Raw genomic sequence first — 16741 nt, forward strand, 5'->3', positions numbered from 1 at the left:
CTGTTGTTCCATGTTTTTCAATTTAAGAGTAGGCTTGCACTGAAGAACATCATTTGTACTAGTAAGCAGTTTTCTTAGAGATGTAAGTATATTCCTGTATAAAAGCACACTAGTGCTCTACTCGTGCTTAAATATCAGCAAGCCAAACTGGTAGCTACATCTTCTGGAGTTGCCATGACAGCACTGTAGTTGGTTGTTTGGCACTCAGCTAGCTTCACTGCAGCATCCATACTTCAAAGAGCTGGGAATACAAGTATTAATCCTATCCCACAAGTTTAAAATTAAATTTTGCTACTTAAGTGAAAGATTATCCCCTCTTCCAGCTCCAGGAGGTAAATACAGATGACTGAAAAGACTAGGTTAATGTTTTGAACGTGCTTACCTTTCCAAAGAGATGTGAAATGACCAAGTCTGGTAAAGCATTTGTCCAACCTGAAATCTGAACAGCAAGATTATCTAAGTATGTGATATTAAAACTATCTTTTGAAACCTTTTAATTACCCCTAAGTAGAAGAATGGATGTTTATCCTGGACCGATGTTCTTCCCCTCCATTCCTACTATAACATCATTAGGCATCAATTATGTTTGAGTTGTTCTCATAGAATGTTTTTTACTAATGCAGATATGCAAGGAGCACACCACTAGTGGCATAAGTATATATAGAATTACTCTCTGAAAATCAGCCAGATGCATGCAATTTAACTTCACTGTCCAATACCACCCCTAACACAGTGGCACAATGACAGTAATGTGGAGCTGGAACCTAAGGACCATAGAGGTTAAATTCCAGAATACATCCTCTTAGTTTGGAAAAACTGAAGGATACAAGGGACACCTGAGGTCGACAGCACCTAGGAGAGGTGGACAGCAGAGACACAGATGTGAAAGAATTTAATAATGGAGAAATACTGCATGAGATAACCCCAAAGGGTCAACTGCTATATCTCATTGTAGAGGAGTTAATAAATACAAATCCAGATCACTCAATGTCTCCTGGAACATTTACATGGGATCTCTGTATGTATGCTTAAAAGACAAAACAATGATTTTTGTACTTTTGTGTGTTCATAGTAACTGTCATTCATTAAAACATGACCCTAAATGATATGAAGTGTCAGCTTTTTCAGTCTCCTCTGAAAAAATGTTTTAGTAAGTTAAAACTGAGTGATGCATAATGTAACATTTATACCTATTAGCTCCTTGAGGCTGCTTGAAACCAGCTCTCACCACATTTTTCCCACATTGTAATCTTATAGCTACAAAAGAATGATGTTTACAGGGGATTCTTTATTTGTGAACAAGTTCACTTAAAAGTCTAATTGTACGGGCAGCCTTTCCAGCAGTTATCATAGCCAATGCTCTTTTATGACTCTTTTCGGTATCCAAGACTCAGCTAGATGGCTTAAACCAGGAATATGTTGTTTTGAACATTTTTTTTTTCCTGTGTTTTAATTAATATTTTGGACCATGCTTGTAAACAAAGCCACAGGCAAGAAAAGCAACACTAAGCTTGAAGTTCAATTGGAAGAATGCTGTTTCCAAACGTATCTCACGTCCAGGTTAAAATAGCTTTTTCCCTGAGTCATTACCAGCTCTCAAGTATTGTTTGTACCTAACAGCTCCATTATACCATGGGTAAGCAGCACTTATTTTTATCGCTAGCCCTACAGGAGGTATGTTTGAAAATGAAAGAATAAACCCAAAATAAATTTGTCTAAGATATTTTCTCTTCGCAGCCCTGTCTCGACACACGATCTTGTCCAGCTCCTCATGCCTGACCGCCTCACAATATGATTTATTTTTCTAACTTAAAAAATGTTTACCTTTGTTGCTGCCCAGTCCATCCAACCTTCAGCACAAGGGTTTACATTAATGAGAACCAATCCCTCCACCATGTCCGGGTGGTTTAACTGCAAAAGAAAAGGTTTGAGTTAAGATTCATCCTGTGTCCTTTGCAAGCTGACAGCACAAAATTTAAATTAGCAAATTATCTCCTGGGGAGAAAGGCAGTAGGTGTAGTTTTATCTTGCACAAAACAAGCACATGTATGGAAAAAGGATTTCATTAAAGCAATTCAACTGAGCAGCTGGAGAACATTAAGATTTAACATCTTCCCCACCCTCAGTCTAAATAGAGAACTCCCATTAAAAAAACCTTTTGTAAATCAACTGGGTAGAGCCCAGGCTTTAGAATGGAAAATCTAGGTCTTTTGACTGAGCTATCCTGCAGGCTGTGGTATTCCACTTAAAAGCCTGGCTGCTTGCTTAAATGCACACAGCAGAGCAGGAATTCTCTGCTCACCCTATGGGGGCAGCAACACCTCAAGGAAATGGGGTTCAAGCCTTTAAGAAGGCTCCATGACACTTACAGCAAATCTGGTCAGGACATAGGCACCAGCTCCAGTTCCCATTCCAATAATGCTCTTCAGCCTGCACAGCAGTTATGTGGCATGAGATAGAGGAGACAAATCAGTAAGAGAAAACCAGAAATAAACAAAACCCTATCAGCAGCCTTCCTATCAAGCTGCATATTAGGGAAAATTTCTTCTGGGAAAGAGTGGTCATGCATTGAAACAGGCTGCCCAGATTGGTGGTGGAGGTACTGTAGTTAGAGTAGATAGGGTAGGCATGGCACATGGGTTAGTGGCCATGGTGGGATGTGTTGATGGTTGGACTAGATGATCTTAGTTATCTTTTCCAATCTTAATGATTCAATGATTCTTCTGCAAACGCCAGTGAAAGGGCAGATCACATCTAGAGCAAACCACAGATTTCAGCAATACCTCCAGTAAAGAGCAGGGCACAGCAACTAGTTGGTTTTAGGAGATTAGCAGACTCTGGTGCTCACACATTACAGCCCAGCAGCAATCCTCACTTATCCTTAAGTAAATACATGGAGAAACAACAGCATTGTTCTGACTCTGGAAGGAAATGGCTCCTCTGCCAGAAAAACTTCTAAGATAGAGTACTGTGGTCTGCAGTCAAAACACAACAACTCCACCCCAGACTCCCCTGCCCTCTGCTATCAAATTGTGACGCCAAGTCCTCTCTAGCAGGGAGCTGGCAGGGAAACCTCTCCTGCTATCCAGTTGCTGGAGTGAGTGAGATTAAACTTCAGAACTAAGCAGGGCAGAGACAAATCAAATATTTGCATTTGCTCAAATTGGTTCTAAAGCATCGCCTTCAAGGTCTTAGAAAATACGTGGAAGGGAGACTAGACAAAACCTGTCAGAAAAACAGGTTACGCAATGCTTTTAGGAAAATATCTTGAGAAAGATTTCATTCTCATTACAATATTAAATCAAGTCCAGTTTAGTTGGTTTTCAAGGTATTGACATTATGTCAGCATGTTGTTGCCTTTTTTTTTTTTTTTTTTATATGGCAAATAATGTGCTTTGGTTTTGAAAAAGAAGGTTTAAAACCACACCCTTGTTTTAGGAAGGTAGTGAGATCAGAGGAGTATCTAGTCAAGATACTGTAACAACTAGTTTGTCTAAAGTGAGGTGGTGTTTTGAGACTGAGGGCTCCATCAGCTTCCCAACCTGTTTGCCCTCCAAGGCTGAGTAACCCTGAATCTCAGATTTTCTCTCCTTAGTCTGAAAAAAACCTGCAAGGTGCTCACCTGCAGATTCTAAACTGCTCAAACCGTAGGTGTCCTGGTCATTGCAGGGGAGTAGGGATGGATGAGTTTTAAGGATCCCTTCCAACTCAGATGATTCTATGATTCATTGCACACCATTTGCCCTAGCTCTTTAGTAGGGAAGGCATTATGAACAGCTTGAGTTAAAACTAAGTTTTGAAGGAATATACACAGCTAAACTTGCTGCAGGTACACAGCAGAGGAACAGGGAGGCTGGAAGCAGATGATCCAACTCTCCAATCCAAACCATTCCATGATTATATGAACACTGTCACCAAGTTCCTCAGCATCAGCAATCTGGATCTGCACAGGCAGAAGAGTGCTAGTGGTGGCAATGGGGATGAGGAGACGGTTGGACTAGATGATGTTATAGGTCGTTTCCAACCTTGTGATTCTATGATTCTAAGAGGCTTAATGAGTCAGGACTGACCCCTGAACATGCTCAAGCCACAGAAACAAAACATTACATGTCTTCAGATGGGGCTATGTTTTTTTCTGCTACCCACACAGGAAAACGTGGGTTGCTTCAGTGGGAAGAACAGATTGTCTATTCCCTGTCCCTTACAAACAGAAAAAAACTGGAGGAAACCCCTAAATTAGGCACATGTGATTTCACTCAAAATTGCTTCCTGTTTAAAAATATACAAACTTAAAAAAAAAAAAAAAAAAAAAAAAAAAAAAAAAAAAAAAAAAAAAAAAAGGCCAAATAAGCTTTTTCAGAATCAAAGTTAAAAGGCAGCCAACTATAATGGAGGAGTTAAAAAACAACCACAACTGTAACTCTAGGAAAATGTCAGGTAGCCTGTGTGAAGCTTTGGGGCAGCACAGATGCCTTTTGGTATGTCAAACAGTGACAGTAAATGAAGAAAATAAGTCAAGAATCCTGCTCACCCAAACTGTTTCAGGATTCCAGGAAGCATTTCAGCCAGCTGATCCATGGAAGGATATATGTACCTATAACAAATACATGTCTGTGAGTTCCTATGCCACGTTCAGTAGAGTAGGCTGCTGTATTTAGGGAAAAGGTGGTCACTGCAGATTAAATAACAAATGTGTCCATTGCCAGGTCACGGTCAGCATGCACTGAATTTAAATCAGGAGCAAGTACAATTAAGTGATTTCACAGGAGAATGAGCATACTCAATATGGTACTTTATGTGAGTTACAGGAAAGACGTCTGCTCCAGCTGAGAGCAAAACAGAGCACAGCAAATCTCTTCCAAAAAGCAAGTCAATACTTATAACCTATAAAATATTTGAACTTCAGAGGTGAGACTCCAACCACATTCACCACATGTGTACTTCTGGTTTACCGCAAAAAGGTTCTCCCATGTCACAGAATCAGACTACTGCAGTGTGAGATCTTCGGCAAATATTCACCTGCGTGTTTTCAAGGATGTACATTTCTACAGCAATAAAATGAAAAAAAACAACAACTTTCTGTCGATACTGATGGAGAAATTAAAGTCAAAAGAAAGGCTGTGAAGCTGCTGAAGGCGTTTGACAGCTCTATATTAATGCTTTTGTTCTGCTTCTGAGTGACAGTGGAATTCTGAAAGGAGAAATTTTTTTAACAAAATCTCTATTGAGCAGCAAATGGAAAAAAAAGTCCACCCTAAGAAGCTGGAGAACATAGTTCAGCTTCTTCTGGTGCCATCACCGTGATTTTAAGCAGTGCTCTTTACTAGCAGGGACTATGACAGTTGTGCAGTTGACAACTCAGACGTGTTAATGCCTGTTTAGGACATGAAGGTTAAGACACTTAAAAGCTTTTGATTCAAATAAACACAAACTGAAGTGACTGAAATAGCTTTGTCACCTGCTTGAGTAGACAACTGGGCCACTGCATTTAACTCAGAACATGGCCCATGATGACCTCCTCAGCCAGACCAGCTTAAAATTTAAGAAGGTATGGCTCATGCAATAAGGTATGTACAAGCTCCTTAATACCCAATTCTTACAGAACAACTGTCTCTTGACTTGTCCCCCACCTCACAATGTTGGCTACCCTCTTTCTCAACCAAGCTGACTCCCCACCTAGGGGCATCTTCAAGCAAACCTATCTCATTTCACTAAATGAGTCAAGCATTTTGACAAAGGCAGTACTCAAAACTCACAAGTTTCCAAGAGTTACAACATCGTATATGTTACATGGTCAAGAGCATGCAGTAATTTATGATATCCCATGGCTTACATCACATTGTTACTGTATAACTAGTTTAAATTTCCAAGAAGCTTATTATATCTATTTATCAACAACTACCGTGCAGACATTTCCTAGAAGCTACAGACTTAGGAAAGAGGTGATACAGTGGTGAATGACTGTACTGTTTATAGTAACAAATTTGTTCTGTGTTTGCATGCCGGATGTCACTACAAAACAAGGTAGCCAGTACTTAAACTGGCAGATGTAAGCATGTGTCGAGGAACTGTTTTACAACAAAGTTACAGACCTGAAGTTTACTGTGAACCGGCAAAACTCATCAGAGCTCTGGAAACTTAAATAGAAATTATCAGCATTCAAAGGAATGCTACTTTTCTTTCTGCAATTGCTCTTCAGTTGAATGGCAGATTAAGGCTCTTTTTCCTGACAAAAGATAACTCTGAAAGCAGAGGCTGTTTTCCTCACAACTCACCCAGCTTGGAAAGATGGTGCCCCATCCTGCTGACCAGGTGCATCCACGTGGCAAACTGCAAAGTGCTGGGTGATTTCCTGCATATCCTCAAAGTTGAAGAGAGGATTGAAGCAAGTTTTGTCTTGAAAATGAAAACACGAAATAATTTTGCTGAGATTAAATGGTCTATTCATTAGTAAATTTGCATCTCTAATAAAATCACTTGTTTATTAATGTTACCTCTGTTGAAACCTGGACTGCAGATTAATGAAAAGTTCCCTCCATCAGCTCAGAAAAAGTGACAATTCTTTATTTTTAAGGAAGAATAAGGAAGTCCTGCTGCAAAGCAACCTGTGCTTTGTACAAAATTGTATCAACACCCTGAAGCAAAAAAATGAAAAGCTCTCTCCTCATGGCCAGCTAGCATTTATCCACATTATTCTGGTCGTTCCCAGAAATACTGGCTTGGTACACCAAAAATCAAGAAAATGTTCCTTATGCAGAAGTAAAATAGTCATAAACTGTCATCAGGAAAATTCATACTGAGTTTTGGCTTAGGTAAAATTATCCATTTACTTGTCCAGCCATTTTTCTTTGGATTATGTCAAAACAGATGGGGCAAAAGGTATCCAGCTCTGAGATCGTGACTTGTGTTTCTGCCCAAGTATCGCAAGATAAACATTACGTTTGTGTCTCTCACAGCAGGGAATTCAAGACAGAAGTGTCCTTTTGGGAAACTGAATGCTGCAGGCCCCCAGCTCTGAGATGATTTGATTTCTGATGTTGAACAAACATTGGTGTGGGGAGAAGGTTAGCATGTTCTCCTCTTGGAGTGGAAAGAAGGAATTCTGTAGCACCGCCTCTGATACGTGCAGAAAATAACATCTGTGTGTGTTTCTGAATGTCCTCTTACTACACAACATGCAAAAAAAATCACTAGAGAATATACAATATTTTCAGCTAAAATCCAGCTTTAGGAGAATATGCAAGATAGGCATAAAGCTTTCTCCCTTCTCCTTTAAAAGGAAAGCTTATTCATCATAATTTTTATATCTCCAGAAAGAAAGAAAGTTTTATTCAAAGATGAGATTCAGATTAAGCTCTGCCCTGATCCACTAACAACCCAAAGTAAAATAATGCAGTGCTACTAAAAACATGCAAAAAAGAGATTTTTTTTTTCTTGTGAGTAATATCACTGCTGCCACTCCCCCAAAAGCCAAACATTAAAGATTTGCAGCTGTTTTTAGTTTTAAAACTGATAGCTTTCTTACAAACAGCAAATGGTGTGAATCAGGGTACTAGTGAGAAAAACAGACCAACAGATCGGGACATCTAGCTCATTATATTCCTGAATATGACAGATACGACAGACGGCACTTGTCAAAGTCACTTTCTTAATACAACACCAGCTTTCATTTAATCATTCAGATTTGGCTCACTATTCATACAAACCCACAGAAGTGTAAGACTGGTTTCAGACAGGAACCTACAAGCCAAAGCAACAGCAGCATTCTTATCAATCCTGTTTCAACACAGCCTCAGCTTTCCTCTACAGATGTTTTTACAGCATTTACACACAGTCATTACAAGCTACCAGTACATCCTTTCGCCCATTTAAGTGAAACATTCCAATTACTTTCTTTGGGAGCATGTAAATCTGAGAGTTAAACTTGCCATAAGAGAAGAATTAGGCTAGGCACAAAGGCAAGTACCTTCTATGAGTATGACACAAGTGTGTGAGGACCTGGGAAATGTTTCCTAACCATCAGGGATCCCACACTTTTGACTACAGCTATAACGTTAACCAACCAGGCCATCACTATGCAATAAAATATAAAGCCTACTTACGATTCAACCCAATGTCGTGGTATGTGAGGATAGCAGGTCTATTCCCTCTTGGTGTCCCACACATGGTGACATGGACTAAGCCATGCATGGTCTCCACATCTTGCTCCTGACAAAGAACAAGGTGAAACTGTCAGACTGTAGAAGGGCTCTAGTTAACACTCTAGTGTTGGCAGCCATGACCACAAACACAGCTCCTGCCCTATCTCGGGCTGTCCACAGCCTCTCTGGCCCCAGGACCTCTGCAACTCCCATGCCAACACACTCCAAGCCTCCCCATGGTGCAGGCTCTTTGCTAATGTTTTTCACACGGCTGTCATCTATTGCTGTTGACAGCCAATGACAGAAGCACTCAAGCTGCTAGCTCTAACTAGATGCTGAGGAAATGGTTTTTGACCACAACAGCCAGTGTTAAAAAAAACAACAAAAAAGCTTTAAAAAAGAAAACGAATAGGAGAGACAAAACTGAAAAAAAAAAAAGAAAGGAAGGAGAAAACAAAAAAAAAAAAAAAAAAAAAAGAGGGGATAAGATAAAAAAAAAGAAGTGGGAAATAAAGATGAAGGTGAAAAAAAAAAAATTAAAAATTTAAAAAGGTAGTTTGGGGCAAAGATGCCTAAAATAACCTAAGATGCCTAATGGCTCACTAGCATGGCCAGCAGCATTTGCAATGGTGCCAGTTTCCAAAACACTTCTGTTTTCTAGGAAAATGATCGTAACTGAGCAAATAACTAATATTCCCCTAAATAGCACTCCATTAAAATAGCTTGTATTCACCGTAAAGACTAATCACACTGCAGGCCCTTGTGATTAGAGCAGCTTTCCGCAGTAAATATGGCAGGCAGCTACATGTTAGCTTTATGGATTGCTATTGCTTAAACCTAAGCACAAACTCAACTGAATGAAGTTTGCAAGAAAGTAATATGGCTACAACAATGCTGTGGTGCTTATCACAGAAACAACCTTAAACAGCCCATTGCTATTATCTGACACAACTGGATTTTGTACTATTCGATGAGCTTAAAACGCCTTTAATATCAAATCAGAGACCCCTTCATTACCATCCCATTTGCTAGATGTCTATGTTGGATAAATGAAATTTAGTTTGCACCAATGTCCTCAACGTATGGAACAGTTCTTGTTTCTTTCACACTTGTACTTAAGATAGACATAAGCAATTTGTTAGCCTGACAATGTATGTAAGGGGGAATTACAGTACAATGGTTATTTTCTATCTACAGTTACTCTCATGGAATCAAAGCAGTATGCAGTTAGTGACCAGCTTTAATATTTCATAAGAATATTTTCTGCATAGGATACAGACATCCATGTCATTCAGTACAGCATACTGCTCCTGCCTGGCTTTATTTACTCTTTGCAACAATGCCCAGGCGCAAAATCCAAATTAAATTAAATTAAACATACTACAAATTATGCTGTAGAAATCAGGAGCGAACAGCTCCAGCAGAAACCTTTTCAGAGCAAAATCCAGAAGCTTCTGAGATCTGATGAATTAATTCAATCTAAATTATGGCTCAGTAATTTCATATGTCAAATTTACCATGCGTTTTGTTGAACATAAGGATGCTAAGCAGCACTGTTCCATATTTCACCTATTTTCCTTGCAACTTACATCAGCTATGATCACACCAACAAATCAAGACCACCCCATGCACCCAAATACCAGGAGAGTCTCTCTGCTCTACATTACACTGAAACACCACTTTTCAGCTTTTCTGTTCCCCCAGAGGTTAATTCCTCTGCATACTCACTGCATTATTTAGCAGGTATGCTGTGTCTTCTACATCCAGTACCATCTTTAGGCAAAACAGGGTGATAAATCCACCAAGCAGAGAGAGGACAAAAGCTGGTTCCTACTTTCCCCAAGTAGGAATCTGGGTTATATGGAGAGGCTGCTTTTCTGCATAGGCTTATGACACCCACAGTGCCCAACCACAAAACCCAGAACAGACTAACTCAGGAGGACGTCATTCTTAAATAGGATTTGAGTCAGGTTTGACCAGGAGAAGTGCTTTTTCTGTAGAGCTCAGACATCAAAGATGAACTCTGTCACACAGTGTACAAATGCCAACTTTCAAACCTGGGAACTAGTGATTAGCATAGTATTTTCTGGTGACGTTTCAATTAGACTTTGGTAAATACAGATTAATTTGAGACGCTGAACCACCCCAAAACTATTTTACATAAAATTAGGAGCAAGTTCTTTTCTATAAGGTGGGAGTAAAGCTTCCACGAGGAACAAAAATAAATTAAAAACTTCATGTAAATGAGAATGATTCTGCACAGCAACGCAACAACGTCTGACTTTAAGTGCTAAAAGTCTTGTATTTTCCAAAGTTCACAAGCAACACTTAGTCTAAAATATTTCAATATCACTCACCTGAAAATTAAGTTTCACTTTTGGCAAAAGTAGAGTGTTGTAGGTACATTCATTATTTTATTATACAGAGATTTGCAATACTAATAAATAGAATTTAACAACAGTAGTAATTAATATTGTCCACATTCTGCCTTCCTTCTGCATTTAGATTATTCTCAGTAGAGAGCATAAGAACTAATAGGTTGGGAATTTTAGCACCAGTAATGAGTAACACACCTTCACGTGAAAGATAATCTCCTTTTCAGTTAGAGAACAACAGCATTCTCTATCATCGGATTTTATTGCTAGACCTTCTCAACAATAGCACTTAAGGGCCCAGAACACTTCCTTAGGAGAGACCACCTTTCAAGCCTTAGGTTCTTTGTCCTTTGTGCAGGACAGAAAAAATCTCTTTGTGACAAAGCCAGACACTTGAACCTGCCCACCCCACTGACCTCCACTGCTAATTATTTTTAACTGGAATCCTGAGTCTAGTTCAAACTCAGTGTCAACTAAAAATAGTTCAGAGGTGATAGGAGACCACACATCTAATTACTGGTAAAAGTCACCATCAGTTTAACAATTAGTTTAATTCCTCGTTATCTTCACAATAAGGCTCTTGCGATGCAATAGTAATAATGTTGCACTGTTCTCCATTAGTGTTAATTCTTAATGAAAAATGCCCCAAATTTTCTCCTAAAAACAATTTAAACTTGTTTCTTTAGTGATGCCAAGGCAAAAACTCAACATCCCTACTGATCCTATTAAAGATCAAGAGATTTGTCTACGTGATGTCGGCATGGATGTTTTCAAAAAGCAGAGCACTGAAAACAGATGGCAGCACACCCCAATCAACGTCAACATTGTAGTAAGAGGCTCCTCAACCAAGTGATCTGTATTAAAACACTATCTTAGAAAAACATCCAAGGTACACTAATCCGATAGAAGGATAAAGACAAGCATGCCATCTGTTCACATCTCACTTTAACAGAGGTGCAGTCTTTCTTTAGTGCTCTAAAACACACACAAAAATACCTATGATACATGCAATTTAAGACAGACTATCTGTGTTTAAAGGGAGTTGTTCTCTTCTATGGCAGATTTTCTTTTTCTTTGGGTCAAATCGACATTTTTTGAGATGCTGTTATGGGTCTATAAGAGGGAGGCAACACAGTAACACACAAGAGCCTTTTATTCCTTCCTCTCTCCATCCCGGCAGATAAACACATAGAATGAACATGTTTATAAACAGGTTTTTGTTTTGTTTTTGTTTTTCTGAATATGTAATCAAACCATCTTTGCTGTCTAAAAGGGAAAACCAGACATTGCCCACTTTGCAAAAAACAATGCATTTTGTATTTTAAGTAAAATATTATCTTCCATTAAGATTATTTTAATAATTCCCATTATTCCCTCTATTTGAAAGGTCCCACTAGGAAATGCACTCCATCAGTCACAATGCTGATTTATCTCCCACTGCATCCATGGTGGCTCATTCCCTCTTCCCAGGCAACAGAAAGGGATTCTTGCATGCTTGTAAATTTTCATGCCATGAGCCCTGAATTGCACAGGACAAGCTCTTCTCTGCTGCCTACAGATTCTGCACAGCTCGGAAAGCTTTCCTTCATTATTGAAAAAGCAGTGTTCTGGCAGACTGCTCATTTCTGAAGTATAGAGCCACAGGAATGTATACAGCAGCAGGGAGACAGTTTTCCCCGGACTCCAATGTTAACAGGTAAAAGAATAGGCCAATGCACTCAACTGCAAATATAATAAAAGCACATTGGCATTCAGCCAACACAAAGCAGCACAGGGCACACTGCCCTGCACCAACTTATCTTGAACTGTGCTAAAACAGGTTTGGCAAGGAATAGTCACGTTCTTGGGAGGCATAACTTAACTTCTATCTTCAGGTATGCACCGCGGACAGAAATGTAGACAGTACAGAGTGGTGGGAGATCAGAGTTGTCAATTCTTCCGTTCAACTCAGGTCTTGGCCAATTCCCAGTAACTCACAGAATCATTTAATCATTGGATATACCAAGTGGGAACAAACTCAAAAGGATCATCAAATCCAGCTCCATTTATGGCTTTTCTCCAGAGAATAACCACACACAAATCTTGCAATTTGGAGGATGATATTCTGCTATATAGTGGGTCACTTCAAAAATGGAAAGTTTGTCAAAAATAGCCCGTGAAGTAAGAGCCAGCTTCTTTCCAAATCTGAGTAGCTAGATGAAAATTCTTCTTGGAACAAATACACTTACAGGCAGCCACTAGTTTTCACTGATGACAGAAATGAAGTTATTAACTGAACACTGCATAACTTGTCTGCAAAAAAGGACAGTGATATAGAGAACTGTCACATCCCTATACAGACATATGGGAACTAAAGGAGTGTCCTGCTGAGTCCTGGGATCCTTTCTTAGCTAGATGCCTCCTTCTCCCAAACATGCTCGAGGGACAGATCACTCACTAAGGGCATATGTGAGCTTCATTGTCAGTTCTGAGTGTCCTGGATCCTCCAGAACCTCTTGAATAAATTAAGTCATTGAGGTTCTCAAAACAGCTTCAAACCATCTTTCTTCATAGATCAACCACAGGGGAACTTGAAGATGCATAGTAGGGTTCTTGTGGTTTTAAGCACCAAAGCAAAGTCTCCTTTCCAACAGCAGTTCTTAAAACAAGGGATTGAGGTTGTTTTCCCACATTTTGCTTCCTTGAACTAGAACAATCAAAGATTAAAGTGTAAGAAAGGAACATCATTAGAAAAAGAAAGAGATGGCAGAACAGGGCTAAATAGCAAGAACCACTGGTCTGGATTACTGACAGTTAATCCAAAACATGGGAAAAAAACCAACAAAATGGCTTAGAGAATTTGATCTTGCAAGTTAAAAACCTATATATACACACTGTTTACAAGCCAAGCAAATTTATTCCAAGAATAGAAATAAAATATGGGTCACTTCTGGATTTTTAATCAAAATAGTGCAGTATTCCTATTCACAGACTTAATCCGGGATTCATATTTATTTAGAACAAGTGGTAAATCTGGGCCCAAACAACAAGCTTCTCCCATGCTGTGCACAGGCCTGCAGAAAGTCTGATGATGAGAAGTTTAACTTATGTCTATCAAGACTTCAGGCAGTGGATTTCAACGTTAGAAAGAATGAAGGGGAGAATGTCAGACTAATATGAACTACATTCTTGCTAAAAAATTAAGAGCTGCTGAAAGAGGGCAAGTTGTTTGCAATAACTGCCTGCCTTGGTTTCCAGGGAGGTGACAGCAGTGTTTCTGCTCGATTTCTAACAAATCTGTAAAGCACTTAATAAAATATAAAGAAGTGAAAATAAAGTGCAAGATGTTGCAGAATTCAACAGGATTATTTTTTCAAAAGCCTCTGCTTGCACATATAAGAGACTAACTCAATAGCTTCTCTTATTCCTGTATGATCTACCTCCCATTAAACATCCTTGATATATACAAGACACCTGGCAAGCCTCAGTCTCTGACTCATACTCCTTGTCCTCAGCAATGGGAATGCACTGCTCACTCTTTTTGTTGAGGCAGGTGCACACTCACTTTTCTCTCTCCCAATCCAACCCAACCTGACTCCAGAATTAATTTCCTTAGTTGTAGCTTAAGAGCCATCAAGAACAAGACTCAGCACATGGAGATAAAATAATTTAAAAGAGGAGAAAACAGAATCATAAAGTCACCTCTCAAACACACATCACATGAGAAAAATGGAAAGGCACCGTTGGACCTGGCAGTATACTTCATGCACAATTGTGTGCAGGGTGTAAATAAATGTATGGAAAGTGCCATCACACTTTGTACAGCCAAAATTGATTGCTTACTGCCTTCCTCTGATTCCCAGGCTTCAGAAATATTTTGGAAACTTTTAATGGCATAATGGGTTACACCAAGAGGGACATTTCCTCATAGGAAATGCACACACACTGCTAATGAAAGGAAATTAATTGGGGAAACTGCATGCTCATGTGGGAGGAGTGCATTTTGATTTTGCCACTACAGCTGAAGAATCTTTCTTTTAGCAAAAAACAGAGCTTCTTGCAACTCATTTCTTTAGGATGATTTTTTCTCAGCTTTAGGTTGAAAAGATCTCCTGCAGTCCCTTTCACAAGATAGTGTAAGAGCCCCATTCAGGGCTCCTTCTCACAAGTACAGCATTTTTTATGAGCAGTCAGTCATTTCTGATCCAGTTTCTGTTTTCCCTTTTATTAAAGAAAAAAAAAACCAACAACAGAAGTATAGCTTCACTGACCTGAACATCGAAGTCTGGAAGGAGGCGAGTGATAGCCTGTGAAGAGATGACAGGATACTAAGTCAGGTAACATTTGCAGTTAAAACTTCTGTAAGTGCACTGAGACACTTGTTCTGACCCACTGGCTCTCCAGTGGAGAGCTCTTTCCCTTCACTTCTTGAATATTGCTGAACGTCTAAATGTCCACTCCTACATCTAGCCATTGCTATTACTGACAAGCTCCTCTGCATCCCCTGCATTAAGATCAGAAAAAGAGTAAGGTGACATCCTCCTCATCTCCATAACCTCAAAGGAAGACACATCTTTAAGACATTGCTAGCTATTAGAAAACTTGGAAGGAGTCAGTTACATTGAGGGAGATGCACACAGTAGGAAGAGCAGTCAGGCTGGCACTTGTTACACTGCAGTGTCACCAGGAAGTCAAAGCTTGAGGGAGAAGTACAGAAATAAAATGCAAAGTTCAGGAGCCTGACAAGGAGTTCATGCAGTCCTAAAATCTCATGTAAATGAAGGATGGAAGATATCAGAAGCAATACAACTCTACCTTGCGTAATACCATCTCGAGGATGGACTTCTAAACTTTGCAGTTCAAACCACAATTACAATGTAACACTAAAGCTGTGATCTTTAGGTAATTAAGGACTGTGATGCACATGCAAACAGGTACGTGAAGAGCTGATGAATTTGTGGAAGTCAGTTTACAGCCTGAGTCCAAGTTCACTCTTTACAGACTATGTTTGTAACCTTAGACAATCTTTTGATCTGCACTATTGGACTCATGACCTTTTAAACATAGTAATTTCAAACACTCATGTTTCCAAGTGGTCTACAGATTGAAGGTGTATGTAGGTATAGCAACCATCTAGACAGTGTACAAAACAGGGCTCCATCACCGCTCAGTAATAAAGAATTGGCTATAGAAAGAAGCCTAGTACACAGTAAGTAAGATTACACTTAAGAGAGCATCACTCACTCACTGCCAATCTCCACCACTAACCCTAGCATGTGCTGAGTGTCATCTGAGGCAATCATTTTTCCACTTTCTCTAAACACTATAAAAAACTTCCTCCATTTATGATAAGGATAGCCCAACAGATGATCAAACCAGATTAACTCCGCTACTTTCCCCACATTGGCAAAAATTAAGGCAACTGTGAATAAAAGCACACAGGGCTCCTCGTCAAGATAGCAATTTTTCATCTACATGCTGCAGAAACGCAGGAAATTCTTCAGTGTAAGACATTTCTGAACTCTGAAGCAAAAACATTTCAGTAACCAGAGAACTTCTGCTTCATTTTGCGGCTACTGAACAACATTGGCATTAGAAAGGGATCTTAGTTCCTGAAGGCCTTGCTTTCATGCAATGTCCTTGGCACAGGAATTGTGTTTAAAGTTTCTCTAGACATTTCATTACATTTGTAAGTGGAAATAATTTCCAGAAGTGTTTACTCAAAAAGAGGTAGAGAATAAAAAATGAAAGTAGCAAATAAAACAATGAGGAATCTCAGTGTAGAAAAATAGACGAAAATGTCACCACGTGTCAAGAATGACGATCACTGGGGAAAGTGAAAGAAAAATCTTAGCCTTGATTCAAGAAAAAAAGCAGTAAGTTTGTTTGAATATTCTAATGAATTATTTGCAATGAACACGCACAGGGTAGGAGCGCCATCGATCAGAGTCAAACAGACACTGACCCTAGATGCTGTGGAAAGAGATTTGGAGAAAAATAGTGCAAAAACAAATGCAAAGAAGCACAACAGAGTTAAGCAAACAAAAGGCTGAAAATGGTTTTATGCTGCAGTCATAGGGCAACCTGAGCAGACACGATGGGGCAGACATGCTTTCAGACCCAGAACTACCAAGAGCAATGTAAAGGCTCTCTCTGCATATCTGCTCCTCCATGAAAGGCACAGGATAGAGCAAAGTTTGAAACTCTGCACTGAGAAATCTATAGGAATAGGTAGATCTACTTGAG

General features: G+C 39.4%; 1 protein-coding gene across 1 annotated transcript in view; it reads right to left on the reverse strand.

Annotated features, from left to right (window-relative positions):
• The window catches only part of NDRG1 (N-myc downstream regulated 1), a 40033-nt gene that overhangs the window by 8658 nt on the left and 14634 nt on the right, over window positions 1–16741 (reverse strand). The window contains exons 3-9 of the mRNA XM_052703595.1: window positions 14767–14802; window positions 8103–8208; window positions 6276–6396; window positions 4532–4594; window positions 2370–2430; window positions 1825–1911; window positions 383–439 (exon numbers count right to left, since the gene is read on the reverse strand). Coding sequence (XP_052559555.1) covers window positions 383–439; window positions 1825–1911; window positions 2370–2430; window positions 4532–4594; window positions 6276–6396; window positions 8103–8208; window positions 14767–14802 — 531 coding nt within the window. The remainder of the gene's footprint in view (window positions 1–382; window positions 440–1824; window positions 1912–2369; window positions 2431–4531; window positions 4595–6275; window positions 6397–8102; window positions 8209–14766; window positions 14803–16741) is intronic.

The sequence above is a fragment of the Tympanuchus pallidicinctus genome, unplaced genomic scaffold (assembly GCF_026119805.1).
Source record: "Tympanuchus pallidicinctus isolate F22 unplaced genomic scaffold, pur_lepc_1.0 scaffold5, whole genome shotgun sequence".
Taxonomy (NCBI): domain Eukaryota; kingdom Metazoa; phylum Chordata; class Aves; order Galliformes; family Phasianidae; genus Tympanuchus; species Tympanuchus pallidicinctus.